This window comes from Seriola aureovittata, chromosome 2 (genome assembly GCF_021018895.1).
Source record: "Seriola aureovittata isolate HTS-2021-v1 ecotype China chromosome 2, ASM2101889v1, whole genome shotgun sequence".
Taxonomy (NCBI): domain Eukaryota; kingdom Metazoa; phylum Chordata; class Actinopteri; order Carangiformes; family Carangidae; genus Seriola; species Seriola aureovittata.
This window is the reverse complement of record NC_079365.1, coordinates 30,386,371-30,402,500: the sequence shown is the minus strand read 5'-3', so window position 1 is coordinate 30,402,500 and position 16,130 is coordinate 30,386,371. Positions and strand designations below refer to the sequence as shown.

The following is a 16,130-nucleotide window of genomic DNA, read 5'->3' as shown; positions in this document are numbered from 1 at the left end:
CACACACACACACACACACACACACACACACACACACACACACACACACACACAACTCAGGCTCGTTTCTCACTTTCTCTACATTAGAGAAGTTGTCCTACTTTTCCGCGGATGATGAGATTTGTCAAGCGCTGCTCTTCTTTTTAAATTCATCAAAGACACTTTGACTGTTTGTTGGACTTGTGTAAGAAGCAGAAAGCGGCAGCACGTACCTTTAACGATGAGGTCGGCGTAGTTGGACACCCCCGAGCCGCCGTCCGACCGGATGACGCAGCGGTAGCGGCTGGTGCTGCGCTGCGACGTGTCGCCGACGCTGACGGTGGCAGAGAAACGGCGGTGGTTCACCACCCTGGTCACCATCAGAGCTGTGTCCTTACCGTTCCACTGCTGCAGGACGAGGAGGAGGAGAGCGGTCAGTTAGTGGCAAAGGCCTGGTGGCGTGTCCTCACTGACACTGACCACGAACACAACATCATGATGAAAACATGCCAATGTAGAAAGACAGGGACATGGAGTGGGAGCGTATGCATCTTATATGTCCCAGCAGGATTAAATATGATGGAAGATGAGGCCTGTTAGTCGCCATTAGGCCCGACTTCTTCAGCCCGAACACACTGAGAAATGCACTAGAAGCAGTGATTAGCTCTTGATGTATTACACCTCCTCCAGAGACGGTTTAAAATAAAGAGTGGACGAGATAAACCTGTTTACTAGTATGTAGGGATGGTAGGCTTCTGAAACCAGTATTGAACAGAACCTGGGGTAAAATTTTTCAAGACCAGAGTCAATAAGCTCGAACGTTATCGGTTCTGCTCTCGGTACTTGTAAAAGTTCTCTTGCACATTTAGCATATAGCATTTAGCATATAGCTCTGTGGGACTCAAACAGCTGATCTGTGGAGTGATACTGTGGTTCGTGTTCACAAACTGTAGTTCCAAGGTAAAGGGCTGTTTGACGGCAAAATAAAGTGGTGAAAATTTCAAAATAAAGTGCGCACTTCAACAGACCCAAGGTGAGAGCGAGTCAGACATGAAACCTAAAAACTGTCCTGCTGCCACTTCCTGCTCTGAATGTGATCCCTACATCTCCACATCCAGTCCTCTCTTACCACTGAAGTGTTATCTGCTAATGTGGAGAAACATGCTTCCCCCAGAAGATCTGACTGGAAGAGGAGAGTGTGTGTGAGTGTGTGTGTGTGTGTGTGTGTGCGTGTGTGTGTGTGTGTGTCTGTGTGTGTGCGTGTGTTAGCGTGTGGGGGGGGGGGGGTGCAGTGCTCTTCATTTCAAATGTCCTTGCTGTACACTGCAGCGTTCTCAGCGGTAAACACTCATGTGCAGTGAAAACATCCAAGCTTGCCAGTGCACATGAATGTAAACTAGAATGAGTATGGATGTACACAACACACACACACACACACACACACACACACACACACACACACACACACACACACACACACACACACACACACACACACACACACACACACACTCACACACACACACACACACACACACACACACACACACACACACACACACACACACACACACACACACACACACACACACACACACAGACGGAGTCATCGGTGCGAAGCAGAACAAGGACTTTTAATCAGTCCTGAAATGGAGCTGGGGCGGACTGGGATGTTTGTTACTGTGCACTTATATATTTTATATTTATTTCATATAATGAATATTAAAACAATAAAACAGCATAAATAAATAATAACTGTATCTGCTACATTGGCCTTTTATATAGTTTATAGTCTGAATTATAAGATATTCTATAGAATATCAGCAGATCCATCTACTCATATTCAAATGTTTATCCTGCTCATGTGTAATAATAATAATAATAATAATAATAATAATAATAGAACACATCACAGTTCCTCTCACTCTTCTGAATCAGTGCTTAGGGGATATTAAACTGCAGAAAAGCATAAGAACACGTCTGAACAGTCGGTGTGAAGCGTGGCTAACGGGCCATTCACACATACAGATAAAAAGAGCTGAGCCAGCGACGGCTCAGCCCGGGTCTCATTCACAGACCCCCCCCCCCCCCCCCCCCACCACCACCACCACCACCACCACCCACCCGCTGAGCTCGACAGACTCACAAAGCGCCTGGCTTCACTACGAGAGTGAATCATGATCGCCAGCAGAAACAGAGAGGTTTCCACTCCTCCACCGTGGGAATGAATTTAAAACAAAATGGAGGAGAGGCTGATCAGTGTTGTCTCCAGCTTCACGACTCTCTGTGACGTCAAGAAGAACGACAAGTCGCTGCTGTTGTTGCTGTGTGGTAAATCACAAACCTGTACCTGTAAATCACTGAGAATGATGCAGCTTTTTTTGGCCTTTACGGCTCATGTTGGTCACGTGACGCAGCTCAGCCAATCAATGCCTCCAACCAGTGACACACACAACAAACGAAATAAGTGTGGGAAGTTTGATATAAGAGCAAAAGAAAGTGAAATGCAGGTGTTGAGACTGACAGAAACTGAAGCTACACTTTATTTTAAGATGCACAAAGTTTATGTTTAAGTTATTTATAATCCCTCCAGTTCATCTGTTATTATACTGACCTGTAGACATACTATAAATAACACACGGGGATATGCGACAGCACAGTTTTATATTCTACATTTATTTCACAAAGACAACCTGCCGGTGAAACACGCACTTACATTTCCGTTATCACAGTTTTCTGACCTTCCTTTACTCCGGCTCTGTTTGTACGCCGATATCATTCATGCACATATTTACTGATACTAAGGTACGAACCTGCAGCCAGAGTTTATCGTGCTGAGACCATTTCCCTCCGGCGGTACACTGAAACGTGGCGTTCTGCCCCACGTTCACCTCCACGTTCTGCAGACGCAGGAAGTGAGGCGCTTTACCTGCAACACACACACACACACACACAGGAGAATGAGGAGATGAACAGACACCCCACACGCACACAGTGTTTCTCATGCGATGAGTCATATTTATAATGTGGTATATATGGTCTGGAAAGAGGAAGAGAAGCAGGTCGTCTGGGTTTGTTTAACGTGTCATCATGTGTTAAACACACAGTCTGTAATAATAACACAATAACAAAAGACGGCGTTAGATCACGGAGTGTCGTCTCGACCACCACTGCCATAAACTCCACCTGGGTTTGGATTCCTTCAGTGTCAGTGGTTCAGGAAATCAAACAGACCCGGTGATTCTAAAAAACACTGAATAAAAGTCAGTTTTGACGAAATGATCATAGAGGATATGATGTCATTGACAGGCGACCAATGAAACGTTACCACGATAAGAATCACAGATTTCTCTGGTTTGAGAATTGATGGAAACATTTGGGAAAATGTAAAAACACAACTCAACAACATATTGAACATATATCTAGTTGTTGTTACACGTTTTAATGTGGAAAAGTTTCAGATTAGAACTTTAAAGACACCGGCAGACAGCCGACAGACCGCTGACAGACTGCCGACAGACCGCCGACTGACCGCCGACAGACCGCCGACTGACAGCCGACAGACAGCCGACAGACAGCCGTCAGACAGCCGTCAGACCGCCGACTGACTGCCGACAGACCGCCGACAGACCGCCGACAGACTGCCGACTGACAGCCGACAGACAGCCGTCAGACCGCCGTCTGACAGCCGACAGACCGCCGACTGACACCATCTTGTCATTAAGACGCAGTAAATTCACAGCAGATTATAAGAGCAGATGCAGCTGGTGATAAGGAACAACACAACAACAGTAATACAGTTCAAACTGGAGTGAGACAGACAGAGAGACAGACAGACAGGGAGACAGACAGACAGAGACAGACAGACAGACAGACAGACAGACAGACAGACAGACAGACAGACAGGGAGACAGACAGACAGGGAGACGGTGGGTGACTTTGGCCTGGCATTGAGAGCAGCCTGCGACTGGTTAATTTCATTTGGCCCGTCTGCAGACAGAGATAAGCCTGACGACTCGGCATCGATCATTTAACAACGATAATTCGCACTGACGCTAATGGTCAGCTTGTTGCAAATGACAAGAATTCAGATATGAAGGTTGTGTTTTTGAGTAACCTCTCTTCTCTCTTTCTCTCCTCCCTCTCTTTTCATCATTTTGTTTTTTGTTTTGTTTTGTCTTTCCTCCGTTGTGAATACCTCGACTCTCTTCCTCTCTCGACTCTCCCGCTTTGACTAATCTGATTAGTGACTGGCACAGATGAGCGTCGTCGTCTGTGCCAGCCTTAAAACTAAAAAAATTTAAAAAGAGACAGAAATAAAGAAGTTAGAAGAAAGAAGAGGGAAGAGAAAAACTAAATGTGTTAGCTTGTTTGCATTCTTCCAAATTAAAACAAGAAGAGCTTCTGGTGTTTTATTGTGCTGCTCTAAATTATGTAGCAGCATTTAGAACAAGTCTCCCCTGTAGTTCTTAAAACAAGACTCATTATCTGAGAGACACAAGAACCGAGTTTCGTTGTACTAAAACATAATGCAACACACACACACACACACACAACACACGACACAGTGGGAGTGTGAGCGGGGAGGCGGCCGCAGAGTGTTGCGGTAAGCAGTTCGCAGTTTTGTGAAGCCAAGTGTTTCTGTCAGACTTGACTGATGAAGACCCTGAGTTTGGACCTTCATCCCCTGCTCCTCTGCAATCTGTCTGCCGGCCTCACAATCTGTCCTGTACGCAGCATTTTGTGTGTCTGTGTGTGTGTGTGTGTGTCTAAGTGTGAGATAGCTGTAAAACAGATGACGCTCAGTGGGGGGGGGGGGGGGGGGGCTACAGTCGTACAGGGTCAACCATTACAACACACACACACACACACACACACACACACACACACACAGTCACTTACGGCAGGGGTGAGCCAGAACACGTATGTCGTCGATGGCAATGAAACCCGGATGGCCTTGGACTGAAACTGCTTCGAATATTACCTGAGGAAGGAAAGAAAGAAAGAAGAAAGAAAGAAAGAAAGAAAGAAAGAAAGACTTTGAGCCACAGTTTTCTGTAAAAAATCGTTCTTTCTTCCACAAACTGCAACATCTTGACGCCCCTGCGAAGCTCATATGGAAACCCCAGGGGAATTTTCCACTAAAAGTCAGCAACTTTTCTTCTTTTCACTTCATCCCTTCATGCTCCTGTCTCCATCCTTATGCCAACCACATATGCCGTTCCTCTCCTCCTCACCGCATCCTCCTTTTCTTTTTCAATCACACCTCCTCCTCCCTCCCACCATTCTTGATCTCCTCCTGTTCCCCTCTCTGTTTCTTTCTCTCCTTCCCTCTCCTCGTCTCCATTTTGCCTTTTTCTTGTAATTGCTCTTTTGTTTCTTTCTCCGTCACATCGCTCCTCTGTTTTCTCCATTTTTACATTTTCTTTGCACTCACTCTCGGGGGGTGACAGGCAGTCAGCAGAGCTGTCAAGGGGCCGTGCACTCCTGACCCACACATATAAACACACACACACACACACACACACACACACACACACACACACACACACACACACACACACACACACACCTCTGTGCTGTACTTGTCAGGATCCTCAACAGTATAAGCTGTGACTCGGTCTGAATACTAAAGACTTCTGGGAAGACTTTTCTCTCCTCCTTCCCTACAAAAATAAATCCCCCTCTCTGACATGCATGTCAAGTTTCTAGAAGACGCTTCACAAAGACACTGGAAAAGCTTTTTTTTTCAGTGCAACAGCATTTTGACAGTTAATTTTTGAAAGTGAAAGGATCTCATATAATTTTTTTGATTCCGACTTGACCCAGATTTGAATAAAATGTAGTTTATTTACAGTAGTTCATTTTGAAATGTTTAAAATTCTTCTCTTGAAGCTTTTTTTTTCTTACTTGTTTTGATAACGATGTCAGGTGTCTCCCCCAAAATATGAATTAAATTAGTAACCTTGCGGTAATCATGGTGGCACAGTGGTTTAAGAGGCATGTACCGTCTTGGGATCAAATCCAGCATGCAGTGGCGATGCTACAATTTACAGACGTCCCCTAAACACATCATGTGCAAACTAATAATACACGCTACAATTTACAGATGTCTCCTAAACGCCTCACATGCTACAATTGTGTATGTTGTGCTCTCTTCCATCGTCACAGCTTCAGTCTCTACGTCGACTGCTTGCTTTAAAGGTCTAGCAGTGATTTTGTTCAGTAGATTTAAAAAAACAAAAACATCTTGCAGTTCAGGCTGTGTTTACATGTACACAGACCAGCAAATTAAGAAACACATGTCATGAAAAATGTGAGAAATTTCGTGTTTATCATGTAAATATGTGTCAAAAACGTGAAAATATGTTCTTTACTTCAGTTATAGTGCAAATGCACCTGAAAACACATCACAAAATGCACCTGCAGATGTGTAACGCACTATAACCCCCTGCAACGTACTGTGTATTTGAGATGCAGAAAATTTAGCTGGTTCAAAAGAAATGTTTGTTGCTGCCTCCACAGTGGTCTGTACTTTACAATCACAATGTTTTGTCCTTTTCAGAAAAATAAAGTGTCATTTCTCGGCGGGAGATGACTCCTCATTAAGGAGGGGAAACACACACACACACACACATTTCAGTCACTTTGTGTCTCAGGTCTGTGTGTGCGCGACACATGGGTGCCTTAATTTACCGAACACAGCTCAGTCATTAGGTAAAACACAGTGGCTTTTGTGCTACTTCAATAAAACAACTCAGCAGGGCACGTCTCTGAACACACACACACACAAATTGAGATTCACTAAATAGTTTTTTAGTTTTGAGTTTGAATGTTAAAAGAATAGGAGGCCTGTTGGTCGTCTTAACACCTGATGAAATTCAATCCAACTTCAGCTTCAATCTATTTCAGATCTCACTGTACGTAATCTTTACTAACAAAAAAACAACAGGGATGGACGCAAATAATTAGATTTAGCTTTGTAGCTGCTACTATCAGTCGGCCCACAGTGCATGCTAAAGATTTAGCACGTAGCATCATAGTCAGCTGGTGTGAAGACAGATTCATTATGAAAACAAAGGATCCTCACATTTGGTGTACAGTATTAATGATGCATTAAACAGTGTTTATGGCGATATTGTTAATTAAATATTGATTCAAATTACCTACAGCTAACTGTGCAGCTAGCTTTTCAGCTAACCGTGCAGCTAGCTGCCTTACATGCCTGACAAAGAAAGGAGTGATTTGTGATTAAAATGAAACATTAACAAACCAAAGAGAGACAAATATTTTTAAGAGGTAAAAGTCTATGTTCAACTTACATTTTAATTCTGTGTCGATATGTTTCTGCAAACTAGTTAAGAGACTGTTTGCTAACATGTTAGCTAAATGCTCATTTCTGAAGCTGCGTCTCAATTCAGGGGGAAGGACGAAGCCTTCAAAGTTGTGGAATCCGCCTTATCCTCTTTTTGAGTAGTCTTAGTAGTTTGGTCCATGAAGGATCCACCCATAGGACCCTTCAGGGCCACCAAGCTACAATGCTAACATTGCTAGCAGTAGATCGCTAACAAACAATGTTTTTCTTAATAATCTTGGTAGCTGAATGCTGGTATCTCACCAAACAAAGAGGCTGTCTGGTTTCCCGGCCTGGTTTCAATGTGAGGGCAATTTGTTATTGTACAGTTTGGGAAATTCAGAAACTCTAGGAGGCTAAGGTTTATTTTTTTTCATGCAGCAGTCAAGAGTGATTTCTTAAGAAAACATCTGAAAAGCAAAAATAAAAATAAATATAATAAAATGAAATAAAATCATTCTTATTTTACCTTCCACACATCAACCGCCAGAAACAAATGCAGACGGCTCTTCGCTTGACTGACCTCAAGCTTCCTGTCTATAAGTTAAATATTTGATTTTCTTTTTTTTTTTTTTGGGGGGGGGGGGGGGGGGGGGGCAATTAAAAAGTCAAACAGCCGCAGGCAGAACAGCTGAAATATCAAATATTGACCTGATCTGTCCGACACAGCGTTAGGGAGAGTAATTATAGATCAGAATCACATTAAAACAGGAGTTTCATCTTCGGTTGATTCTCTACAGACGGTTGACGGACAAAACGTTTGTCTAATCAATGTCTCTGTATCATTTTTAATGTAGCTTGTATTGTTGTCAGGGTGTATCACGTAAAATATATGTCTTGCAGTCAGCTTTTGCAGAAGGAGTGTGTGTGTGTGTGTGTGTGTGTGTGTGTTTTACCTGATAGGAGTTAGGCCAGAACGTAGAAATGGCGAGCTCAGCCTTCACCCAGCCTTCGGTGACAGTGTCGGAGGCGTTCCACACCGGGTTGCCCTGAGCGCCGCCGTTCACCTGCAGCCAGACGGCGAGGAGAGACAGATGAAAAATAACAATTTCACAAAGTAAAAGTGGAAATTTTCAAGGTCTTTCAAATTAAAAAAAGGTGTGATTTTTATTATATTATTACTGTATTAATTACTGTTTTAAACAAGATATTAATTAAAGCAATAAATAGTTCCTGTCGTGCTACTGTTTCATTTAGACTACATTTCCCATTAACCTCACTGCTCCCCTACGACAACGGCATCTTTTAATTGTCACCAGTGCTGACTTTATCCCTTCTGAAAGGGAATAGATGAGGTCTGTCTGTTTACACAAACACACACACACACACACACACACACACACACACACACACACACACACACACCTACAGTACATAAAGACTCAATGCCCCAGGGCTAATTTCATCCCTACTTGACAGAGAACAGAGGTCTGTTTGTTTGTTTACCTGCTCCAGTCCATCAGCCCTTTCAATCTGCCAATCCATCCCTCCCTGTCAGTCACACACACATCCTCACACTCACACTCACACTCACACACACACACACACACACACCTTGATGTAGACGTTGAGTGTGCCTGGGCTGGCTCCGTCTCGGCTCGACAGAGAGTAAAGGAAGTCGATGCAGTGGGTGTCGTTCTCCTTCAGGGTGGGCATGTACAGGTGAGCCTTCTGTCCCGACGCTCGGCCCGACGCGTTCACCACCATGAATGAACCTGGAGACACAGACAGAGAGGACAGGTGAGTGAGAGGCAAACTGTGAAGCACCTGTTGCAGTAAAAGTGATTATAACTTTAACCCTTTCCAAGGTAGAAATACTTAAAGCTCCTCCAGTGTAAAGGTCTGTGTCCATGTGTAGTGTGATTATAGATCAGCTCTAGCTTCTATATTAATACTGTGAAAGTATCAAAGCCTCAGTCCACAGAGAAATGCACACAGCCTGTATTCAGAAACTGAGCCTTAAAACCAGCCGTCAGGACTTCTGGAACTTTGTGATGTCACAACAAAGCAGTCACCAGGCCCCGCCCACCTGGACCCACCATCCAAACCTTGCGGATTTGGTTTCTCTGAGTGTTTTTACCTGAAATCTGCTGTATTTTTATTGGATCACTCAGAAAACAGTCAGCCAATCAGAAGAGAGGATCAGAGCCTCCTCTCTTCTGAATGTGCACAACTATCCAAACCAGCGAAGTAGCAGCTAGGAAGCTAGCAGCCATTAGCCGGCTGCATAAATCCCCAAATCATCTTCAGCATCCCAGTCATCGAAGGCGGCTCCTTTCGCCGCTTCGAAGAGCAAACAAACACAAAAACACAGCCTCCTAGAGAGCTACCATCTTCTTCTATCTTTCTTCTTCTATCTATCTCTTTTTTGGTTGTTGTTGTATTTTGGGATCAATGCAAACAGGTGGACCATGTGATATGAGCTCAGATCTTACTAAGGACGCCGGAGACATATTAACACCAAGTGTGAATGTAATCAGGTAAAAATCAGATCTAGATATAATCTGGATAGGAGACGTATTTTCCTGCCAGGTGTAAATGGAGTCAGTAATGCAGAAAGCATCATTGGTTTGAGCTTCATGGTGCAGCAGGCGACGCCATCAGTATATAGTATATGTACAGGTAGAGATAGGAGGAGAGCTCTGCTACAAACGCTGCAGAGGAGCTCGGAGAGGCCGTGCAGCAAAAACACATGTGAACCTCTGTGATTCGCCAGAGCCGTACATCAGCGTCTCTATGTGTCCACGCCCTGAGGGTTCTGAACCAGGACTTAAAACACATTTTCTCAGTCGACCCGTGGTGTGAGTGTGTTTTAGTCTCTGCTTTATGGCGCAGGATAGAGCTTTAATGGGTCGGCCGGCTCCATTTGGCCGACTGCCATCGGCCGGACTCAGGAGTTCGAAGTGACTGGGAGACTATTTGGCAAGAGGACGGGAGAGGAGGGATACTGAATCAAGCAGGTGTGACTCTGCACCTCTAACACTGTCTGTCTGTCTGCCTGTCTGTCTGCCTGTCTGTCTGCCTGTCTGTCTGTCTGTCTGTCTGTCTGCCTGTCTGTCTGTCTGTCTGTCTGCCTGTCTGTCTGTCTGTCTGCCTGTCTGTCTGTCTGTCTGCCTGCCTGTCTGTCTGTCTGTCTGTCTGTCTGTCTGCCTGCCTGTCTGTCTGTCTGTTAGCTCTATTTGCTGCAGCTTAGGAAATATATCAGGACTCTGTAACTTCACTGAACACGATTTTTATCAGTGTTTAATTCTCAGTTTTCATTGCGTTGAGACTGTGGATGTAAATCAGCTGATCTCTCTCCCCTTGCTCCTTTACAGAGGCAACATCAAACCCTGTTCACTGATTCAGTAAATAAAATCAATCCGTGTTTTTGTACATTTTCTATGAATAATATATGATGTTATATTGCACAGGGAAGAGTTATGATATGGATTCTATTATATATATATATATTTATACTGCACATGTACAGAACAGCCTACATTGCATTGATATTGTTATATATTGTTATTGTGTAGAGTATTTCTAATTTATCTTATTCATTTTAGATTCTGTTTCTTTTTCTCATCACGTTTTTCCTCTTGTGCTGCTGTGTCAAATCTGAATCTCCTCTACGAGGGATCAATAAAGCTCCATCTTATCTTCTCTTATATAGACTGCAAAATGTAAAAAAGTTGAGTAGGAAGTCAAGTACACAAAAATACACAAAATCTATGTTATATTTGGTCATTCAATTACTTATGTGTATGTCCAAAGTCTGTCTGGATGTCATTTTGATTTTAAAGGGCGGTGCAGTGACTTTTGAAAAGGGAGAGTGTAAACTTGGAGCTACAGACACACACACACACACACACACACACACACACACACACACACAGACACTGGAACAACTGTACTGTAATTTCCTAGAAGCTTACCACAACATAATTCCAACCTTGACCAGAAACAGGTCTGAACCTAAGAACCAGGAGCTGCAGTTCCTCTAACGGCCACTAGAGTCTGGCTCCAACAGTGAGTCAGTCCCCATAGACTCCCATGTTAAAATGTCCAACTTTACAGCAGAAATAAACATGTTTACAGCCTGGTACAAAAACTGTTCTGGTCTCTAGAGCTAATTTCCTCCTTCATAACTCACCTGTTTATAAAAATAAACAATAAATAAGTGCTTTACATTAACGGGGCTGAGAACATGTTTTATCCTCCACATTAACAACTTCACACAGACTCACAACACACACCTACGGCAAAGTCAACTTCTTCACCTCAGTCCAGACGAGTGTGTTTGTATTTATGTGTGGTGCTTTGTTTTTGTTGGGAGCCAATAAGAAAGTGGCTGGATGGATGTCAAAGGGAACACCTACACCAACACACACACACACACACACAACACACACACACACACACACACATACACACACAGACACACACTGTGTGTGTTGGCTGAAAGAGATTTCATCCATCACTTCTACCTTGGCTAAATAGAACAAATCCACAGCTGCACTGTGTGAGTGTGTGATTAAGAGTGTGTGTGTGTGTGTGTGTGTGTGTGTGTGTGTGTGTGTGTGTGTGTGTGTGTGTGTGTGTGTTGATATTGTTGAGGTTATATTACTGTGTGGTTGCCTGGCAGAGGAAGAGTGTGTTTTATTACTGAAGTAAGATGATGGTGAGTGTGTGTGTGTGCAGGTGTGTGTGTGTGAGTGAGTCATCTAACCAGGTCTTTCTACAGTGAACCGGGCCTGATTACATTTCCTATTCACACTTACATGCACACGCATTTGTGCACGTGCGCACACACACACACACACACACACACACACACACACCACACACACACACACACACACACACACACACACAGCCGTTTTCACTTCTCTAAATTCATAAAGATTTATTTCTCTCTTCCTTTGCAGCTCTGCAGAGTTTCTTTGTGAAGAGATTTGTTTCATTTAAAATGCTCGTTTTAAATAAAGTTGACTCTACGCGACCTCCTGACAGTATGCGTCATGTGTGTGACAACGGCCACGACATGTCGTGTGTTTTGTTGTAAGCACAAACACACGATAATGAAGAGAAGCAACTGTAACTGTAAATGTCCCTGTGAGGTGAACATCCCACACACGTCGGATCACAAACGTTTATCACAAAGACCCGAGTTTAGACGATGCCATTTTGTTTCTGCTCAGTCACACACACAATAACAAACACGCACACACACACTCACATACAATAACAAACACGCACACACACTCATTTCACACTTTGTTTCTCAGCTGTGAGGTCAGAGAGGAGCAATCTGTTAACGTGAGAAAAACTGATGAATCCGTCTACCGTGTCAACACACACACACACACACACACACACACACACACATCAGAATAACTGGGTCAACTCAGTGCAACAAACGTTCCAGCACACACCGCCACACGAGACCAGCTGTTTTCACAAATACTGCAGAGAATTTGAGATTTAGCTTTTTATTTTCCAGAAGCCGTCGGCATCAAACAGGAGCAGCAGCATCAGCCCCCGTGTCTTTTTAGCCGCTGAGGTGCCTTTGAGCAAAGAGTTTAAACCCCCCCCCCCCCCCCCCCCCAGGCTGCCGTGCGCCGTGGATGTGGATTTGTTTGGAATAGTATTCAGCCGATGAATAAAGGTTGAAAACACAGTTCATCACAGTGACAACAGTGAGACTTCACCCGCAGGTGGAGGAAGGTTCACACCCACCTACTCCACACTCGTACAGTGAGGGCGTTAAAATAGTATCCTTATAAACAGCACACACACACACACACACACACACACACACACACACACACACACACACACACACTGTCTCTGCACACTGTGGTGGAATATCTCAAGTCTCTATGAGTTGATTTTCATAAGAGACAAATTAGCGAAAGCGAATGAATCAGTCTAAAAACACACAAAATAATGACACGATTTGTAATTAATGAACAACAAATGTTAAAAATCTACCAGGGTTTTTACCAAATCCTGTCTCCAATAAAAGATGTTTATTTATTATTAATTTGTTTTCTCATTTACATTGTGGAGACAAACACAATCGCTGGTTGGATTATGGTGATTATGATCCGTCACTGTTGACTTTCTCTGTATTAAACAAAACCGCCATCTTTCCCAGTAATCTTAACAAAGTGCTGGGAGGGACTAAACACAAACATGACAAAAGGTTGATGGACATTGTGCTGTGAGATCGGATATTTTGGTGGAAAACAAATAAATCCAGCCCGTACTTGGGCGCAGTATACGCTCAGTTCCACGGCACGAATCTGGCCCATATACGGCACGATTGTCAGATGCTACTTCCACTTCCTGGATCGATTTCAGCACACACAGAAAATCCTGTGGTTGTCGACGATACAAGAGAATAACAGCTGGAATCTGCCCAGATGTGGACGAATATGGGCCAGACTCGGGCCGAGGAAACAGGTGTATGTTGGGCCAGAAGTTTCCTTTTCCTACCTGGGGTCAGTGAACAGTTTACTGATGCGTTCAGTGTCAACATTTCTGTAACTTGTAACAGGATTGTTGTGAACATGTACTGACATCATTAGATCATCTAACCTTCTGAATCCTTCAGAATAGTGTTTCAGAATACACAAAGAAGCTCAGAGGATCAGAGCTGCACTGCAGATAGAAACCTACGAGTCACAGCTCATGATGCCGAGCAGAAGAAAGGGGCCGATTATTAAGACCGAAGAAATAAAAGGTGCTTTGATTGTGTGATACTGTAGAAATGCTCAGCTGCACTTATGTGGTCACCCACAGCACTCACACTATGACTGAGCTATTTATTTCTTATGTGTGTGTGTGTGTGTGTGTGTGTGTGTGTGTGGAATGAGAAAACCTGGTTAACAGTGGGCTTTTGCCAAATCAATACACGAGGTGGGTCACACAGATCAATAGTAATAAAGGCCAGCCAGTTAACACACATAATACACACACAAACACACAACACACACACACACACACACACTCACAGTGAGTCATATACTTGCAAATGGCTGACTGAGTGAGTGACTGAGTGAGTGATCATAGTTCCACCATTGGTCAACCGAATGCCGTGTGACTGAGTTGGAGTTTCCCTATTGGCCGTTGCTCGTTCAAAATGAACAGGTGTGTTTCCACCGTTAGATTAGTCGACTTTTTAGACTCCTGTCGAGACCTTTTGGCGCCTAGCAACAAAACGTAGCTACTCTCCAGAGAGTGACGAGTGCTGGAGGCATTTACAGTCCAAGTGGTGTTCATTTTTCGAAGTCACTTTTAGCGAAAGGTCTTTTAATTACCAGAGAAAAAGAATAAGAAATAACAGAATAATTACTTTGGTCAAAGTTTTACTCGTTAATCTAAATGAATGAGATAAATATCGACCACTGGAAGTCATTACCCATCAGCCTTTGTCCTCTTTCTGATTCGTGTCATAAAGAACTGAAGTCTCTTCTTCTGTGGTTTAATTTGTATATTAGACCACAATCTTAAAGCTATTAAGATTGTGGTCTAATACATTTACTAACTACTCATTTTAATGTGTTAAAATGACTGAGTGACTGAGTGATCATAGTTCCACCAGATTTAATACCTTAACATGAATAGCTACATAAAAATGTATTGATCTGGGAACAGGACGTATTTAAATGCACATTTTCACGTGTTGCAACTTCAAACATTATTGATGTGACAGTTCAAAAGTGAATCTGATGGTTTTTACCAAACAGACATTTACCTGACAACAAGGTAAATTCACTGTGTTCTCTGTCTTACAAAGGAAAAAAAAACTTTACCTTTCACCAAACTGCATGTGAGTGTGTCACTGTCTGTGTTTCTATTGTGTGTGTGTGTGTGTGTGTGTGTGTGTGTGTGTGTGTGGGAGGACAGGGGAGTTACTGAGTCCCTTTACAGGCGCAGAAAACTGATTGTGAAGAGCGTGGGATGCTGGTTAAAAACGAGAAGGTATCGCTCACACACACACACAGGGACCTCCACTGTCTATGGGGCTCTAAGGAGAGTACACACACACACACACACACACACACACACACACACACACACACACACACACAGGCCTCAGCCCACCTTCCTACTTGAGATCATTTGGGGACGTGGTAGCTGTCATTTCTATTATTCCAGTAGTAACATCAGGTTTCTTCATATGTTCCTATAACTGACAGAAACAGAATCTATTTCTCTTTTTTTTCTGTCTCTCTCTCTTTGTTTCTTTAATCTTCCAAGGTTTTTAAAATGACGGATAAAAAGAATAAGGGAGGGAGGGAGAGAGACTGAGGGGGAATGAGAAATAAATAGCGGCAAGTCGAAGATGAAAAATCAGAATATATTAAAATAATATCATATGTATTGTAATAAATGATCATATTTCATGCACATAAATTGTTTTAAATTGAAAGTTGAATGAGTGACAGGGGAGTGGAGGAGGTAAGAGAGGAAGGAGAGATGACAGCCAGGGAGGAAAGGTAGTAGGGAAGGAGAGAGGGAACGAGGGAGGAAACAACAACAGGAGCATCAGCTGTGGCGCAGACAGGACTCGAGCTGGATGAGAAAATACACTGTTGTTGGGGTAAAATGGCTCATCATCATCATCATCATCATCATCATCATCATCATCATCACCGTCATGAAAGGAAGGCATGGTGAGAGGAATCACTAGAGTCAGACAAACAAACATCACATTGGTCCTTGGCCCATTTCACTCGTTTAGTACACCCAATTCTCCCTGAGGTCTCACACACACACACACACACACACACACACACACACACAG

General features: G+C 43.4%; 1 protein-coding gene across 1 annotated transcript in view; it reads right to left on the bottom strand.

The window, feature by feature from the left end:
- Nucleotides 1-16,130, bottom strand: part of ptprt (protein tyrosine phosphatase receptor type T) — a 318,930-nt gene that overhangs the window by 231,169 nt on the left and 71,631 nt on the right. The window contains 5 exon segments of the mRNA XM_056395774.1: nucleotides 213-387; nucleotides 2,793-2,908; nucleotides 4,882-4,963; nucleotides 8,230-8,340; nucleotides 8,888-9,048. Of these exon segments, the coding sequence (XP_056251749.1) occupies nucleotides 213-387; nucleotides 2,793-2,908; nucleotides 4,882-4,963; nucleotides 8,230-8,340; nucleotides 8,888-9,048 (645 nt within the window).